Genomic DNA, 19,392 nt, shown 5'->3' with positions numbered 1-19,392 from the left:
TCCTAGGAGGCTAAACACCAGAGAGGCAATTTACATTATTGTAAAGCAGCACAAACTGTGCCAAATGATTTAAGCACAATCAGAAGGAGTGATCTAGCCTTCAGTCATTTTACCTTTTCTTCCTGCGTTCCTTCAATGGACTTGGCCAAAACCTTGCAGTCTCCACTGCGCTCGACATGTGAACTAGGGGATTCACATGAGGAATGGGTTGTACTCCCTACACTTGAGACCATTTTGTAGAGCCTCTGAGGGAACCTCCAGTCCAGCTCTGCCACAGGATGATCATTGTTTTAAAAACGATAAGTGGGACTGCTACAAATAGACTCGTCTGTCATTAAAAATGATCATGCAGGCAGCAGTCCCAATGGCTCAGCTGAAATCGATGTCTTGTTAATGCATTCCTCACTCCATTATTCTGCTCCTCAGAGATGGAACCCAGAGCTGTCAGCAGGAATCCCTGTGAGTAGAGCTGTTCTAATGAGCCAGGGCAAGAACGTATGCTAATTGTACAATTCAACTTTGGAGTAGTTAAGCGAGGGTGCGGCAGGAATAGAGGAGCACACCAAACAAAAACTGTGCTTTAAGAACAGAATTAGTCTCAGTCCTGCTCACATGTGGAAGAATTTCTGCATCGTGCCAGCTAACTTCACACAAAGACCTGATTTGTGACACATACCCTGGAGCTCTTTATTGGTGCTTGACTTCAAGACCTCATCATCTTGTTTTCTGCATTTGTGAAATGCCCATTAATGTTGATAGATGTCAGTGCCCACTAGAGAGGTGGTAAGGAAGCCTATTTCTCATGTGTGTGAACCACACTACAGCAAGAACCTGCACTAAGCCATTTAGAGTCTGGATACTCTGCTCTAGCTGTAGTAACTAAAGGATGAATACATGTGTTCTTTAGAGAGACAAGGTGGGTGAGGTAAATCTTTTATTGGGCCCACAAAAGATATTATGTCACCCACCTTGGATATTTAGTAGCTTGGAATCAACATGCCTAAACCAAACTACATACACTTGGCTTTGGAAGTCAGAGCAGGAGAAGGCGAGCAACCGCGATTGCCACTACTCAGGGTTGCTGCAGAGCCGCATGGTGTTGCTTTGGGCAGGTACCATAGCTCTTGCCTGTAGGGATGGTTCTTCTCACTAGGCCCAGTTAGACCCCCTCCTTCCAACCACAGCAACCCTGTTCATAATGCTGCAGCTCTCTGAAAACTTTGCCAAGCCTGATAACTTATATCACCACCTCAGGATTTGACAGAGTTAAACAGAGGGTTCATTTAAATCACAGTTTTCTTACTTGTTATGTAATGGCAGAAGGGTAAGCGTGGTACAGAACATCTATAAAATACCATAGATTGTAGCAACCTTTCTCTAATGGATACATGGCTTGGCTACCAGGATTGAGATGGAGCATGACCCAGCAGACAGATTTCAGAGTAACAGCCGTGTTAGTCTGTATTCGCAAAAAGAAAAGGAGTACTAGTGGCACCTTAGAGACTAACCAATTTATTTGAGCATGAGCTTTCGTGAGCTACAGCTCATTTCATCGGATGCATACCAATGAAGTGAGCTGTAGCTCACGGAAGCTTATGCTCAAATAAATTGGTTAGTCTCTAAGGTGCCACTAGTACTCCTTTTCTTCCAGCAGACGAGTCACTCAAAGCTGTATGTACATTGCACAACACCATAGGCTGTATTGGGTATACCCTCAATGTAGAAGTTTGCTGGATGAAACGTTTTCTTGCAATTCAATGAAAATTCCCTCAAAGCACAATTCACACATTCTCTTCAGTTATGACAATGGGGGAACACACACACAAGGAAATTTGTTTTCCTGCAATGAGGAGTTGTGACTGATGCTTGTTTTGCAAATTCCAGCGGGGGCAGGTGTTGCTACTGAGCAAGCCTGCACAAGGGGGGAGAAAAAAGCTTGAAAGTTGACTCCAGTTCCCACTGGGAACAATTTTCCATGGATGATGTAAATAAGTAGTTTAGCATTTCTAAGCAGGAAAACATCTCAAGTCTTAAGCTAAGCACTGTGTAACACATGTTTCTTTGACAAGGCAAACCGTATACTATCTGCAGATGATATTGTCCCAGGGTAAATTAATGACATTCAGTGAAGAAACAGCTGACAGCTCTTTAAGTGCAGAAATGAGTGATAGTTGCTGGTAGACTGACTTGAAACAGGAATGGAAAAAATAAAACCACAGGAGAGTGACAGAGAAAGCCTACTCACAAGTTGTTTACAGAAATGAAGATACAGCTGAAAGTAATTACTTGTTTCCCCAGAGGTAATAGTGATAGTGTCTCCTACAAGAAATAATACTCCATTATTTCCCTTTGAGTATTTGTTCACTTGGAATGTGAAATGGGGTAGAAAGCTTCCATCTTCTGAGGGGAGATGCAGGGTTATTTCACCTCCCTTCAGAATGGTAAGTGTCTATGAATATATCATACACGCACACCCTTATTGGTTCTGTACCATTGAAAAATTAATAAGTGACACAATGTCCACTAAGACTTTTTTCCCTTACCAGACAGATCTCATTACTCAGATCCTGATTAGCTCCTGACTTCAGAGCACATGAGACTAAAAACACTTCTGAAGTTGACCCGCTCCTGGCTGCAAAAATCTTCTTGAGACAGTTTGGAGGCTTGCTGTGACACTAGCTGCATACAAAGACAAATTGTAGTAAAATGACAGTTCCATCAATTTAGCTATTCCATGCCTTCTTTTTTCAATACTGAAGGATATTTAACTTTCCACTCTTCCCCCACCCACCCCCACACCAGCCCATGATATATTCTGGAAGGAAACCTTTCTGGATTCCTGGAGCTCTTTTCAGTGTCTGCAGACTATGCTAGCACGGGTTTGCAGACTAGCTCCTCTTAAGCAGCATCTTCAGTCTTGCCACAGTCCATGCAAAGGGAACTGTTTTCTTTTGTTATGTTGGAGCATTCTTTTTTTTAAAGACAACGCTTCCTCCTCCTGCCTATGCCAATCCAAGTACTGATCTTCCCTTGGCTTTTTTTTCCCCCCCATACCTTTATTCCTCCCTCAATAAACTAGGGTAATTTACAAAATCTTCAGAGATATAGGATTATACACAGTTTATCTTACATAGAAAAAAGATCAGATGAATGAACATGAAGGAGCTTTCTCCTATGTCCTTTTGAGAAGCATAGAGGCTTGAGATGGTTTCTACGCACAGTAGGTGTCTGCTTTGACTACCTGGCAATACATGGTCATTGCAAAGGTCAATCCAAGAATCTAAAGAAACAAAACAAAAATTAAATTGACAGACATTGGTATTACAAAAAAAAGGTTAGATCCACCTTATTGAGGTTGCAAAGTCAAACACTCAAAAGTTAGGAAATGCCAGAATTAAGATTACTCATGCAACATGACTTTGTCCCGAAATGCATATGTCTTATGATAGTCTTTACGTGATCACAGGCTCCTGCTCTGCTTTGCCCCTCTGCTCCCATCTACACCACTCTTGCTCTGTCCATGTCTTCCTGCTGGCACCCATGAATGCAGACAATGGCCCTGCTCTCAGTTTTGGTGCCAGCTATAAAAACAGCCCTTATTTGCTGGGAAATAATGAGGCATCAGTTGCTGAAAGATATTTTACATTGCAGTAGCGACCCACCCAGATGGCTGTGGGTCTGTATTTGTCACAGTATCCATCACTATGGGAGAAAATGACAGGTTTCAGAGTAACAGCCGTGTTAGTCTGTATTCGCAAAAAGAAAAGGAGTACTTGTGGCACCTTAGAGACTAACCAATTTATTTGAGCATGAGCTTTCGTGAGCTACAGCTCACTTCATCGGATGCATACCGTGGAAACTGCAGCAGACTTTATATATACACAGAGAATATGAAACAATACCTCCTCCCACCCCACTGTCCTGCTGGTAAAACCTGGATTTGTGCAGGAAATCGCCAGACTTGATTATCATGCACATTGTGTAAAGAGTTGTCACTTTGGATGGGCTATCACCAGCAGGAGAGTGAATTTGTGTGGGGGGGTGGAGGGTGAGAAAACCTGGATTTGTGCTGGAAATGGCCCACCTGATGATCACTTTAGATAAGCTATTACCAGCAGGACAGTGGGGTGGGAGGAGGTATTGTTTCATATTCTCTGTGTATATATAAAGTCTGCTGCAGTTTCCACGGTATGCATCCGATGAAGTGAGCTGTAGCTCACGAAAGCTCATGCTCAAATAAATTGGTTAGTCTCTAAGGTGCCACAAGTACTCCTTTTCTTTATGGGAGAAAATGTTTTTGTCTCAAACTTAAGGATAGTGCTGTTCTTCCCTTTTTTCCAAAGCGATGTGATTTCATGAACACATCCATGCAGGGAAGAGTGCTGACAATCATTAGAGTCCATCTCTGCCAAAAAATAAGCAGGCTCCATCAACAGTGCACCTGCTCCCAATAGGCCTGAGCAAAGCCTTGAGATTAATCAAGCCTTAATCAATAGGCTGTGGTCCTACACTGAGAGATAGGAGAAATAGTTTCTATTCCCAGTTCTGCCACTGACCTACGGTAAGTATCCTCAAGGGGAATTAGGTGCCTAAATACCTCTGAGGATGTGGGGGCTCATCTCTTTTCCTTAGTTTTCCGATATGGAAAATGGCAATCATGATACTCACCCTCATTTGTAAAATACTTAGATAAAAGAACTAAGTGTAGCTGCTGCTATTTCTGCCAAAGCTCAGTTGTAATCACTTCCTCAGGGTTAAATGTTTATCATGTAGCAGTTCTTTATATATATATTCTTTGAAATGATTAGTTTGGCCATTTTAAAATCAATTGGTTAAATGGCAATTCACTACAAGGACTATTTTTTAAACAGACTTTGAGCAATGATATTGGTAGTTTTATCTGAGCACAGACACTTTTAGGTTAAATAAATGGCTCTTGATCTCTAACTTCCAGACTTTGCTCTGGCTTTTTATACCACGGAATGGAATTCTGTTGGCTATTAAAGCAGCTGTTTTATTCATGAGAACACTGACCTTTTCCTGACTCAAAGCAAATGAGCGTGTCAGAAGATGTCTGCATGTGGCAGTCTCCAATAGGGTGGGTTAATTTTGTACATTTGTTTATTGAGGCCCGTAGCATGCACCAACTGAGAGGATTCTCCTACAACACTAGGTACATGGTTGTTTTTGTTTTTTTAAAAGGGGTTACTTGTATATGGCTTCCTTTCACAAGTGCACTTCCTTGTACTTCAAAAGCGCTAGCCAAAAAAAGTTGTCAAGCAATTAGGACCTGATCCAAATCCCACAGAAGTCAATGGAGAGAATCTCATTAACTCACAATGAGTTTTGGATCTTTAGTCAATAATTAGGTTCGAACAGGTGGGGTGCGGGGAAGACCCCTGGCAAAAGCTTTTGAGGTTTGAAGTATTTTCTGTGCATTTCATAATTTTCACCACAACCTCCAGTAAACATTTAAAAAATTGTTTCCCTAATGGAAACAAGTCATTACAATTGGTCAGATGTATACAATATGATTTTAAATGCTCTACATATAAACACTGTCTATTGGGGATGGATGATATGATCTGATGAATAGTGTAAGTAATACATCTTTTAAAGACTCCCTAAATACGGTGTGTGTGCCCAACAGCCACCCTCTAAAGTGTGGTTATAGACCAAATAGGGAGGGTCAAGCTCTGTTTACTACCCTAAGCATCTTCACTCACCTCTGTTTGAGAAGAAAGTAAGTTTCTCATTATTTTAGTTCCCAACTCAAATATGTGCTTTACCAAAGAGGGACCATAAACTGCAGTGCCAGTCGAAGACTAGGGAAGAGTCAGGGGTACGCGGTTCTGCCTAATGCAGCAACACCATGAGCCAGTTCTGATTCCAGACTCTCTATTGCTGGAGGCATGCGAAGCATAAAACCACATCTTAACTGAGAGTTACTGCACAGTTAGTGTAGAGTACTCATACTTCCAACTTGTGTGCGGAGTATGAATGAGATATGAAAGTCACTGCTAGAAAAGAAGGGTATGTTTATGCTGCAGTCAGATGTATGACTGCAGCGTATAGAGACATTCCCAGTCTAGCTTTAATCTAGCTAGCGCGATTACCAAAAGCAGTGAAGCCACAGCAGCACTGATTTTAGGGTGGGCTAGCCAGCCAAAGTAAGTATGCATGGTCCTGGGTAGGCTTGGACAGCTCACACTGAAGCCCGTGCTGCTATTGGTACTCCTGCTAGCTGGATTAAAGCCAGACTGGGTATGTCTACATGTGTTGCAGTCATGCCGCTGATTGCAGCATAGGCATACCTAGACATAAGGCATCAGCATGCTGTTAATTTTTAGCCATGTTTCTGGTCAGAGCCATCCTTGAAATGAAATAAAATACATGCCTGACTTTATTCATGTGCAAATGCTATTGAAGTTAATGGGAATACTAACATACAGAAAATCAAGTATATGATTGTGTATGCAAGATTGAGGCTTCTGTTTAAGTGCTTTGTTAAAATTTAATATACACATTCCCCTGCTTGTTTTGCAAGCTAAACCCAGTCTTACACTAAGGCAAGAGAACCGGAAGATGAAACCGACCTGTCTGGTTTTGCGGGCCGTGTTCAGTGACAAAAAGTAAATCAGATCCTAATCATTTAGGGCGTTAAAAAGAGGAAACTGTGTTTGTGTAGCTATTCATGGTAACATATACTGTATGTAATTTTTATTATGGCAGTTTCCCTCTGATATTTTGGTTACATTAAAAATCCAAGGAAGATTAATGGAATATTTTGGAAATTGTTAACAATAGCCTGGGAAGAAATAAGCCAGAAAGCAGTTTGTTTCCATACTTCGTAATCCAACTGCAATTACTCAGGCAGTAAGAAACTGAAATAAGAGCCCACCTGAACCAAAGCTGTGCACAGGGCAAAGATCCCCACTGCGAGCAGGTTTTCCTGGAGCCATATTTTCACCGTCTCATAACAAGGCTAGAAAAGAGAGAGGTTTATATTAGACACAAGCATAAGCCTCTAGTCCACTGGGAACGTGAAGGCACATATAAGACTGAGACAGGTCAAACTGAGCTGCTGGGTAGCTAGAATTGTCATTTCAGCATTGTAACGAACACAATGACTTTCTGGCTTGAGACTTTGAATATAATGTTGACTGATTTTTAATGACACAGAAGGCTGTGCATCCAAATGGCCATATGGGATGGGAAGTGGGCATGAGGTGCTGCTGCTCTAAAAGATACAAATACAGTACTAAAAGTGAGCAGGTGCTGATTTTTGGCATGTTTTTTTTTGCCCTGTAAGAGCTAAGTATCAGCATTTTGTAATTTCAAAATCAATTTTACTGTTTTCCTGGAACATGGAAATATGTGAGAAGGTTGAAATAATGTTCTATAAAGAAAACAGTTAATCAGAGTCTCTAGTAAGAGCCGTTGTGTGGTGCCTCCTGATTTACAATATGTATCCACTCTATACCATTCTGCATAACTTAGGTTTGCATTACAGAAGTTCCTCGATTAGTTTCTTCCCAGTTTAATTACTAGGCATGGGGCACATCTAAGAACATAAATGGCCAGACTGGGTCAGACCATTGGTCCATCTAGCTTATTCTGACAGTGACCAATGCCAGACACTTCAGAGGGATTAAAAAGAACAGGGCAGTTATCAAGTGATCCATCTCATTGTCCAGTCCCAGCTTCTGGCAAACAGAGGTTTAGGAACATGGTGTTGAATCGCTGACCATCTTGGCTTATAGCCATTGATGGACCTTGTGACGTTGCACCCCATAATTCTTTATGGAAATATGCTTATGAATGTATATATGACATAACTGGAATATGTTTTATGCCAGTGCTACTCAAAGTGGTGGTCCGTGGACCGGCATCATCGGCTGATGGTCCACGGCACCTGGGACCTGAGGCAGCGCGTTCTGCTCGTGCCGGCTCCGCTCCCCGCGCGCTGCCCCGGCTCATGCTGGCTCGACCCCAGCCGCCACAGCTGCCAGCGACTCTGCCACGGCTGCTGCCATTGGCTGGGTCGCTCCCCCTCCCCTCACCCTTACACCGCGGAGAGGGAGAGGCGCTGCCTGAGCTGCAGCGTGTGTAATGTATGTGTGTGTTTCCTGCACGTTGTGCCATCCATTCATGCTGCCCCCCGCCCAGCCCCGAGCAGATAAAGCCCATGGACACACTAATAAGGAGAAGACTCATTAATCTCTGGCAGGTTTCAGAGTAACAGCCGTGTTAGTCTGTATTCGCAAAAAGAAAAGGAGGACTTGTGGCATCTTAGAGACTAACCAATTTATTTGAGCATAAGCTTTTGTGAGCTACAGCCCACTTCATCGGATGCATCCGATGAAATGAGCTGTAGCTCAGGAAAGCTTATGCTCAAATAAATTGGTTAGTCTCTAAGGTGCCACAAGTACTCCTTAATCTCTGGCAATTTCTTGGGCTTGGCTGCCACCCCCTCTCCTTTCCTCACCCCGCCACCCCACTCCAAAAAAAACCAAAAAAACAAAACAAGTAGCCCCTTGATCCTGGAAGACAGTTTAGCACTGTCTCCGGTTTGGGGAGAGGAAGATTAATTATTATTGTTGGTGTTGTTGCTCTGTGAAATTTGACAGCATCTGCACTGATCAGCGGAGCTGGTGGAGGAAAAATCCGCTCCCACCCGACAACCTGCTGCAGTGTCTAAGCCCCCTAAAAATGTCTGCCAACTTTTATTACATTGTTTCTGATATAAATTAATATTACTATGAATGTTCCAATAATATTTTCTTGGATCGTAAATGAATAATAGTCATTTTATACTATCCGCACAGACGCACAGCCTTTCAGTCAGTCTTCAATGTATTTAAATGGGAACATCTCCGCGAGTATGCCACACTCCCATTCCAATTAATACAGTGAAGAATGTTAGTTTTTCCGATCTGATGTGCTACGTGCCTATGCAAATACGCTAATAATATGGCACAAATATGGTACCAGTCCCTAACACATTGGGAAAAAAAATTGCTGGTCTGCCACATCAGATAGTTTGAGAAGCGCTGTTTTATGCTACATATGCCATGTAACATATCTCTGCAAAGGTTATGATCTACTGAATATATTCATCCTATTAGTATGCATGTATCATTTTTGTATTTGAAGTTATGACTATTGGCTGTGTACTTGTTTGATTTTACTTAGCCTTAGTAAGACATTTGGTCAGCTTCTTAAGAAAGGAATTTGCAAGTTAAGAGCCTAATCAAGAAACACTTCACAGACAATGGACCTCGGAAGACTCCAATCCACATAAATCTACCTGAGGATGTTCAAGGTAGTATGTGAAAAATGGCTGCCACCTGTAAAGTTGAGTCATGCATGGACATGTGACTTGCCCATGTAACTCCAAAACTCCATCTTGTAGCTGGGATTCTACACAGGGGGAGGGAGGGGTGTCTACCCACAAGAGAGGAACTATATAAAGTCCTGGGAGACCCCTCCATTTTGTCTTCAGCTGGCTCAAGAGAGAGCCTCTCCACCCACAAAGGATACGTGAAAGAAACTGAAACAAAGGACAGTAACCACAGGGGTGTGAGTGACTGCTGGACCCAGACTAGAAGGAGGCTAGTTTGTAAAAGAAGCTTACTGGAACATCTCTGAGGGTGAGATTTCATCTGTAATCACTTTCTTACTGCATTAGGCTTAGACTTGCGTGTTTTATTTTGCTTGATATTTCACTTTGTTCCGTCTGTTATTACTTGGAACCACTTAAATCCTACTTTTTGCAGTTAATAAAATCACCTTTTACTTCTTAATTAACCCAGAGTATGTATTAATATCTAGGGGGCAAACAGCTGTGCATATCTCTCTATCAGTGTTATAGAGGGCAAACAATTTATGAGCTTGTCCTGTATAAGATTTACACAGGGTAAAACAGATTTATTTGGGGTTTGGACCCCACTGGGAGCTGGGCATCTGAGTGCTGGAGACAGGAGCACTTCTTAAGCTGTTTTCATAGAATCACAGAATATCGGGGTTGGAAGGGACCTCAGGAGGGAATCTAGTCCAACCCCCTTCTCAAACCAGGACCAATCCCCAACTAAATCATCCTTTTGTCAATCCTGACCTTAAAAACCTCAACGGAAGGAGATTCAACCATCTCCCTAAGTAACGCATTCCAGTGCTTCACCACCCTCCTAGTAAAAAGGTTTTTCCTAATATCCAACCTAAACCTCCCCCACTGCAACTTGAGACCATTATTCCTTGTTCTGTCATCTGCTACCACTGAGAACAGTCTAGAGCCATCCTCTTTGGAACCCCCTTTCAGGTAGTTGAAAGCAGCTATCAAATCCCCCCCTCATTCTTCTCTTCTGCAGACTAAACAATCCCAGTTCCCTCAGCCTTTCCTCATAAGTCATGTGTTCCAGTCCCCTAATCATTTTTGTTGCTTTCCAATTTTTCCACGTCCTTCTTGTAGTGAGGGGCCCAGATGAGACCTCACCAATGTCAAATAGAGGGGAATGATCATGTCCCTCGATCTGTTAAGCCTGCAGCTTTTGGGGGATTTTGTTCAGACCTGGGTCTGTGTTTGTAGCAGGCTAGCGTGTCTGGCACAACCAGGCAGGGCACTGGAGTCCCAAGCTGCCAGGGAAAATGGGCTCAGAGGTAGTCTCTGCACATCAGTTGGCAATCCCAAGGGGGTTTCTGTGATCCAACTGGTCACAGACTTATCCTCCATGAACCTATCTAACTCCTTTTTTTTTTAACCAAGTTATGCTTTTGGCTTGCACAACACCCCAGGTAAGGAGTTCCACACGTTGACTGTAGATTGTGGGAAGTACTTCCTTATGTTAATTTAAAACCTGCTGCCTATTAATTTCATTGGTTCTTGTGTTGTGTGAAGGCATAAATAACACTTCCCTGTTCAGTTTCTCCACACGATTCATGATTTTATAGACCTCTATCATATCCCTCCTTAGTCATCTCTTTTCTAAGATGAACAGTCCCAGTTTATTAATCTCTCCTCATATGGAAGTTGTTCCATACTATTAATCATTTTCATGACCATTCTTTTCCAGTTCTAATATACCTTTTTTGAGATGAGCGACCAGAACTGCATGCAATATTCAAGGTGTGGGCATACCATGGCTTTATATAGGGGCATTATATTTTCCATCTTATAATCTTATTCCTAGCCTTTGTTTCCCATCTTTTAACCAGTTACTGATCCATGAGAGGACCTTCCCTCTTATCCCATGACTGCTTATTTTGCTTACGAGCCTTTGGTATGGGACTTTGTCAAAGGTTTTCTGAAAGTCCAAGTGTGCTATATTAACCAGCTCACTCTTGTCCACAAGCTTGTTGACCCCCTCAAAGAATTCTAATAGATTGATGAGAAACAATTTCTCTTTATGAAAGCTGCGTTGACTCTTCCCCAACATGTTGTGTTCATCTATGTGTCTGATAATTCTGTTCTTTACTATAGTTTCAACCAGTTTGCCTGGTACTGAAGTTAGGCTTACCAGCCTGTAATTGCCATGAGTGCTTCTGGAGCCCTTTTTAAAAATCAGCTTTACATTAGCTTTCCTCCAGTCATCTGATATAGATGCTGATTTAAGCGACAGGTTACATACCACATTTATTTGTGCAATTTCATATTTGAGTTCCTTCAGAATTTTTGGGTGAATACCATCTGGTGCTAGTGACTTATTGCTGTTTAATTTATCAATGTTTTCCCATACTTCCTTTACTGACACCTCAATCTGGGACAGTTCCTCAGATCTGTCACCTAAAATTAATAACTCAGCTTGGGAATCTCTCACATCGTCTACAGTGAAGACCATGGTCTGATGTTACTGGCCCAGCCCTTCAAGAGCTCTAGCAGCACTGTAGTAAGAGGTCAAACATGCAGTACGGTTCCATGTGACTATTGAGAAGGTGGTGGGAATAGCCTGTATTAAAAATGAGTTGTTTTTCGGGATCATTATTGGACAATTAGTTTGTTAAAGTCTGAGGCCACAAATATTTAATTCTTCATGGACCTTTTCCCTGCCATTAGAATATTTCCCAAAGCTGAAAATTTTGGTTTGGGGAAAGGTTTGGAAGAACCTTTCCTATCTATTCTTTCTGCTCCTCACGCATGGTCACAGCCCCTTTTGCTATGCAGCATGGCATAAATTACGTGGGCAGCTTCACAACAGTGGCAACCACCCCCCAAGCTCACATAAATGGTCATGAATCTCCCTTTCCTCATTAGCCTGATATAGAACTCCCCCCTCCCCCAGCCTGCTGCCATAAGTTGTCACTAAGCAACCCCCCAGGAATTTGTAGACAGCCAGGAGCAGGATTGCAGGCTCCTGAGAGTCAGGCCTGGGTGGGATTTTCAATATTGCCTAAGTAACTGGTGAACATAAGTCTCACTGAAAGTTACTTAGGAGCACAACACCCATTGCATTAAGTGTTTTTGAAAACTCCACCCAAAGAAGAGGGCTGCAGCTGATGAAATTGTATATTATCAGGGCTGGCTTTTCAAGAGGAGGTGCTTGACTAGTGGAGCTCATGAACTCTGCCTGAATTTTCCATAGCAAGTGCTTCCTATGAATGCATTCCCCTGATGCCTGCATTCCCTTTAGCCTCCTCAACCACTGCGTGGCTTGATCTCCACCAAGTCCCCAGATGGCCATTCACATGGCACAGAAAGGGATTTAGAGTGTGCAGCTGACATAGAAATAGGAGAGTGCTAAGTCCTTATGCGCATTCACTGAAGTGGCTGGTTTGCTTCCTTTGTGCCAGTCCCAGCCCCAGCTGATGGACTGCGTAGTTAAACATCTAGTCTGCGTTGCTTTCACAATATGTATAAGGAAAAAGGTATTAATCTACAGCAGTGACTAGGTGTTTGGCCCTGCTCGCCGCCTCTCATCCCCATATTCAAGAACAAGAAAAGCTGTTTTTTCTTTATCCGAAGTGTTATGTAAAGGTAACTGGAGGCTGTACAGTAGAGCTGGGAGACGTGTTGATTAGAACCAAACCAGCTTTGGTTGGAGTCCACCCTCTGTTTAGAAATTTCAGCCCATGCTTGTGAAGTTTTATTGAATTCAGGCTGAGAATTGAATTTCTTTTTTGCTTCACTTGGAAAGCAGCAAAACTCCCTTTTTCCACCTCAGTAGCTGCCCTTGCCTCAAGACCTTCCCTACAGCTATCTATGGTATAAAGGGAGGGTCTTAGGACTCATTTAGGAGATGGGTAGGGTGTCTGGCTACTGGCTCAGGGAGGAGCTGGGTGGGGATTTGGGAGCGGGGCTTACCTCTGGAGGCTTCAGTCTGATAAAAGCAAACTACAGGGGTTTATTCGTTGAGCTCACAAATGCTGGACCTGATTCAAAGACCACGCAAGTCAGCAGAAAGGCTTCAGTGGGACTTGGATCAAGCTCCCTGTCAGGAACTGAACTCTGCAGGGTTACACAGCTCTAGTGCCTGGTGAATGTCCGTGCCACTCCAACCTGTTGCTACTGTGTTCCACATCAGGGCCTCTGATACTCATGAGGGTATGTGTTTGGCTGCATCCTGTTCCACCCCTACAGATGCAACACTAAACTGAAAGGCACTGTCTCTTTCCTAGTCAGTCGGTGCTCCTCTGCTCATGATGTAGGTCAAAAGCCTAATGGAAGAAATTGTCTCAAGTAAAATTGTACTCCATTTTGCTAGCTTTGAATTAGTAAGAAGAAATTGTTCTGAGTTTATTTTTTGCAGATTGTGTTAACATTTGTTCTTAGAAGGATAGAAGTTTTATGGCTGTAATTGTCTTATTTACTGTTTGGTGTGAGTGAAGAATGTATGGCAATTAACTGAGAAAGGACACCTGGGTCGGATGGCAATTTATTATCAATCACCAGGATGGCAGATTGACAACCCTAAAGCAGAGGCATATACCCCAAGAACGAGATAAGGAGTTGAGCCAAAGGGGCAGATAAGAAACATCTGTGGATTCTCCCAGTAACAACTCAAAATACTGCTAATTAAGAGCAACCCTGAATACCCCATGATTGACAGCTCCGGTGTGACACAGCAAAGTCCAGAGACTTGTATGGGAACTTATTACTATAAAAGAAGGGTGTATTGCCATGGGACTTTGGGTTCGTTCTGCATCAATATCGGAGCTGCATATGCTGATTTTAATGCTTAAATTGTACTCTCAATAAACATGGCATATTGCCTTATCCCCTTTTAAAAAAGATTCCATGTGCTTCTTATAAGCATAATAATGAGATCATTGTCAGCAGTAGCCATGTGTCCGGAGAGATGCATGTGACTTCCAGAGCCCCGTGCTGTCTCTTGGGAGGGAGGAAGCCTCAGCCCTCTGGAAAATTCTTCAAGGTGCTGGCTTCACTGCATAGTACAATGTGAAATAATGGCCCTTGGCAGCTCTGTGAGGCCATTTTATGATGATCAAGTTTTAATGTCTCCAGTGCACCTTTGCCTCCTGTAGACCTGTTGGTGGCCATCCCCCATACCTACCTTATGTCGACTGAATTAAAACAAGGCTTAGGTAACTGCCCTTGCAGCTGACTGAGAGGAATACTCACAGCTTTCCACCAGGTCCCCGGGGAGTGGAGTCCACAATTCTCACTGAATTCCAAGCAGCACGAGTCTGGCACCCGTGTAGTATTGTACACTTCAAACCAGTCAGTGTAGTTTGAGACCCCACAGCATCTGAACTGGAGGAGGAAAAAGCAAGGATGACAGTGTGAGTGTGCTCTGGGATTTATGGGCAAAAGACATCATTCATTACATAATGCCGCATTTTTACTTGTTTTGAGGAAATGGAAGAATCTTCCACACCTCTTGCTGGGCACAAGCATTCTCTTATTCCTACTGCCTCACTCTGTGTATTGGGATTAGGCTAACAGGGAGGGGAGGATCCATTAGACAGTAAAGAAATAAACTCCTGTCTCCCCACTTTGCTCAGGTAAAGCAGCTATAGTTTTCTTTCCCCCCTTCCCTTGCATGTCTCCCATGCTGTGTAAGAGTGTTGTCCCATGAGCAGCTTGAATGGGAGAATCACTAAGCAAAACCAAACATTTGTAGTGGCAAAACAGTGAAGGATCTGAAACTCAGGAATCACAGCCATGGATTAGGATTATTCCCACTTTGCCTAAAAGAATTTAATCTGCCTGAGAGCGACTATAGTGGTGTTTTACTCCTTGCTGCCAGGAGTCATGACCTTGAGATGCTTGTCTGCCACCCTCCAAGTGGCCTCCAAGTGGCGAAGGGATTGTGTTTTGTATTGAACACTGTAGCAGACAGTCTCCTGATTAGAGTCACCATCACACTGTCCTCCTCTGTTGTTCATTACTAATGATTGACTCTCCAAGTCTTTGTTCCTCAATTAAAGCTTTTTTCCCTTCCTCCCCCTCTTATGGAACAATTCAGTAACATCGTAGTTTGAGGACACTAAATGACATCATGAGCACAAATTTGAGACATCACTGAAGCAATCACTCAGAGTGAATAAACCGAGGCTGAAGAGAAAGTTTCATTACATGTCAGTAATGGGAAGGAAAATACAGAAAATGTACATCGCTCAGGGGAAAAAAATACATAGCGTCAAATTATGTCTGAGTTACACTGGTGTAAATTGAAATGAATGGTATTACTTTGGATTTACACAAGTAAAACTGAGCAGAATTTGGTTCGTCCTGCTTTTTTCCACATATTTCTCAAATACTTTACCTAATTACTTACAAGGTGGTCAAACAAAGTGCTCAGATCTTGATTGCAAAGATGTTGAGTATAAAACTATATTTTAAAAATTAATGCCCAATTCTCATTGCCTGATGGTTTTGCACCTGTAACTCCACTGACCTCAGCTCATACTTGAGTCCTAAATTAGTGGGATTTAAGTCATGTTTATTCAAGTAACTATATACATCTGTGTAGTACACCAAGTCCTAATATGTAAGTCCTTCTGCACTTTGCAGGCCACAGAACCTCACCCATCCACTCCTGTAACAGACCCATAACCTCTGGCTGAGTTACTGCAGTCCTCAAATCATGGTTTAAAGACTTCAAGTTACAGATAATCCACCATTTATGCTAGTTTAAACCTACAAGTGACCCGTACTGCAGAGAAAGATGAAAAACCCTGCAGGATCTCTGCCAGTCTGACCCGAGGGAAAATTCCTTCTTGACCCCAAATATGGTGATCAGTTAGACCCTGAACACGTGGGCAAGACCCACCAGTCAGACACCTGAGAAAAGTCTCTCTAGTAACGCAGAGCCCTCCCCATCTAGTGTCCCGTCACCGGCCATTGGAGACATTTGCTAATAGCACTCATAGATCAGCTATATACCATCACAGGCAGTCTCATCATACCATCCCCTCCCTAAACTTATCAAGCTCAGTCTTGAAGCCAATTAGCCTTTTTGCCCCCATTGCTTCCCTAGGAAGGCTGTTTCAGAGCTGCACTCCTCTGATGCTTAGAAACCTTTGTCTAATTTCAAGCCTAACTTCGTTGATTGTAAGTTTATATCCATTTGTTCTTATGTCTACATTGGTGCTTAACTTAACTCCTCTCCTTCCCTGGTATTCATCCCTCTGATGTATTTATAGAGAGCAATCCTATCTCCCCTCAGTCTTCTTTTGGTTAGGCTAAACAAGCCAAGCTTTTTGAGTCTCCTCTCATAAGGCACATTTTTCCATTCCTCAGATCATCCTAGGATCCCTTCTCTGTACCTGTTTCAGCTTGAATTCACCTTTCTTAAACATGGGACACCAGAACTGCACACAGTATTTTAGGTGAGGTCTCACGAGTGTCTTATAGAATGGTACTAACACTTTTCTGTCTCTACAGTAATACTTTGCATCCTAGAAGTGTATTAGCCTTTTTCACAGCCACATCACATTGGCAGTTCATAGTCATCCTGTGGTCAACCAATACACCTAGGTCTTTCTCCTCCTCTGTCACTTCCAACTGATAAGTCCCCAGCTTATAGCAAAAATGTTGTTAGTCCCTAAGTGTATGACCTTGCACTCTGCCCTGTTAAATTTCATCCTATTTCTATTACTCTGGTTTTCGATATTGTCCAGATCTTCTTGTATGATATTCCAGTCCTCCTCCATATTGGCAATACCTCCAACTTTGTTCCAGCCACAAATTTTACTTTTTGTGCCAAGGTCATTAATAAAAATCTTAAATAAGATAGGTCCCAAGACTGATCCCTGTGGAACTCCACTAGTAACCTTCCTCCAGCCTGACAGTTCACCCTTCAGTATGACCCATTATAGTTTCCTCTCTAACCAGTTCTTTACTCACCTTTTTAGTTCTCATATTAATCCCCATCAGCTCCAATTTAACTAATCATTTCCCATGTCGAACTGTATCAAATGCCTCACTGCAATCCAAGTAGATTCAAGGTGTATGTTCTCTGTCCTGTTGCCAGTGGATGTGTCTCTACATCACAAGAGGCATTGTCAAAGCTGATCTCTTTATTGGCAATCCGAACAGACCAGTCAAGGATTGAATAACAGAGTAAGTGACCTAACATCTCACCCTAGAGGTAGGATGGGAGGGGAATGGCCATTGCTTGGCACCCAGTGTGGTCATTCACAGAGGATATAAAATGCCACTATTCTGATATGATGTAATTGTACACCCTTGTTCATGTGTTTAAGAGACTAACACAAGATGCAAGGCAGTGGAGAAAAGAGCCTATGGTGGCCATTTGTACTCCTGCTGCCAGTGCTTCTCATTTCCGATGGATTAACAAAGTACTGCAGGCTCCAAAGCGGTTCAGATCACCTTCACTAGCGCTAGCTCTTTTTTTCAAGTTAAAAATAATTCCACATTTGGGGGGGGGGGGGGGGGTCTCTATCCTGTGTTGGTTAATATCTAAACTCAGGCCATTTATGTGCATATTTAACATATCCATCTGGATTGCCTAGGTTTCCCACCTGCAGCACAGTGTGTCTTTTTTACAGGTTAAGTACTTAAAATGACCATGACACAAATCATATCACGGTCTATCCGGCTTCGAAATTTCATCATATTTGCTAGGGTTTTTCCTCCCTATACTGAAGAAAGAACTCAATTATTTTTGTGAAGAGTGCTAATGATTTTCACACTTGAGAAAGAGAAACAATAACCACCCTTCAGGGGTGACTTCATCTATACTATCTTCATTGCCTGATGAAATTCCTCTCCAATATGGGATCAGTCAGGGACTCCAGATCACCAGCTGCTTGATGTGATTCTGTTTCTGGCTAAATTGTTTTTCCTCCTGTGAAGTATGAGAGAGAGTAGAGAGATATACAGTATAATATAGAGGCCTAAACTGAGTTTAGGGGGGTCTCATTGTGCTAGGTGCTGTACAAACTCCTGCTAAGAGACCATCCCATCCCTAAATAGACAAAGGGAGGGAGAAATGAACTGTAGCAGAGCCACAATTGCTAGGGTCCCCAGTCCAGAGCCTTAACCACAAGGCCATCCTTCTATTCAAGCTAAGGGTATGTCTTCACTACCCGTCAAATCGGCTGGCAGCAATCGATCCAGCAGGGATCAATTTATTGCGTCTAATCTAGATGCGATAAATTGACCCCCGAGCGCTCTCCTGTCAACTCCTGTACTCCAGCTCAGCAAGAGGCACAGGCAGAGTCCACGGGCGAGTGGCAGCAGTCGACTCACCGCGGTGAAGACGCCATGGTAAGTCGATCTAAGTACGTCGACTTCAGCTACGTTATTCATGTAGCTGAAGTTGCGTAACTTAGATCTATCTTCCCCCTCCTTCTCTCCCCCCTCCACCCCCAGTGTAGGCCAGGCCTTAGAATGGTATTTTCACAAAGATGGGGACCGTGGGGGTGGAGAGAGTAGGGATAGAAGATAAACTCCATTAAGGCTCCTGCTATTGCTCATATGTTTTTTTTTCCTGAGGATGCTGTTCTCCATCTATGTATGTGCATGGCCCATTGCCCAACCAATGACTGATCTTTACTGGGTCCACTAGAGAAAGGAATACTGAGAACCAGTCTCCCATATGGCACTGTGATTAGCTCTGCTGGCTTTTCTGTCAATAACCACTAAGGAACAGGAATACAAACATAATGCCAGAGCCAGGATCTCTCATACAATAGTCCCCTATATACTCCTAATTCCCCCATAGGTGATTACACTCTACTGATTAGGAAAGTAAGGCAATAATTATTCTTGAACAAAAAAACAAACCAAACAAACAAAAGACTGGCACGTATACAATGCTATTAATCTTCCAAGTGCTTTACATAATTAACTATACTGGGATTCGCTGTTGCTGCATCACTGCAACAGCCTGTTACTAAGTATTTGTGAAGGATAAGCATGAGAAGCAATTAGAGTGCTAAAAACTGCTCTGGGAGAGCTCTTTATTGTCC

General features: G+C 42.8%; 2 protein-coding genes across 7 annotated transcripts in view; one reads left to right on the top strand and one right to left on the bottom strand.

Moving 5' to 3' along the window:
* CHID1 (chitinase domain containing 1) overlaps positions 1-19,392 on the top strand; it is a 330,760-nt gene that overhangs the window by 277,867 nt on the left and 33,501 nt on the right. The window lies entirely within an intron of this gene.
* The window catches only part of TSPAN4 (tetraspanin 4), a 518,185-nt gene continuing 500,406 nt past the window's right edge, over positions 1,614-19,392 (bottom strand). For all 5 annotated transcript variants that reach the window (XM_073347184.1, XM_073347181.2, XM_073347185.2 and 2 more), the window contains 3 exons: positions 14,573-14,704; positions 6,902-6,985; positions 1,614-3,280 (listed from right to left, as the gene is read on the bottom strand). In XM_073347184.1, coding sequence (XP_073203285.1) covers positions 3,212-3,280; positions 6,902-6,985; positions 14,573-14,704 — 285 coding nt within the window. In that variant the 3' untranslated portion in view covers positions 1,614-3,211. The remainder of the gene's footprint in view (positions 3,281-6,901; positions 6,986-14,572; positions 14,705-19,392) is intronic.

This window comes from Lepidochelys kempii, chromosome 6 (assembly GCF_965140285.1).
Source record: "Lepidochelys kempii isolate rLepKem1 chromosome 6, rLepKem1.hap1, whole genome shotgun sequence".
Classification (NCBI taxonomy): domain Eukaryota; kingdom Metazoa; phylum Chordata; order Testudines; family Cheloniidae; genus Lepidochelys; species Lepidochelys kempii.
The sequence above is the reverse complement of the archived record's forward strand: the minus strand, read 5'-3'. Positions and strand labels throughout refer to the sequence as shown.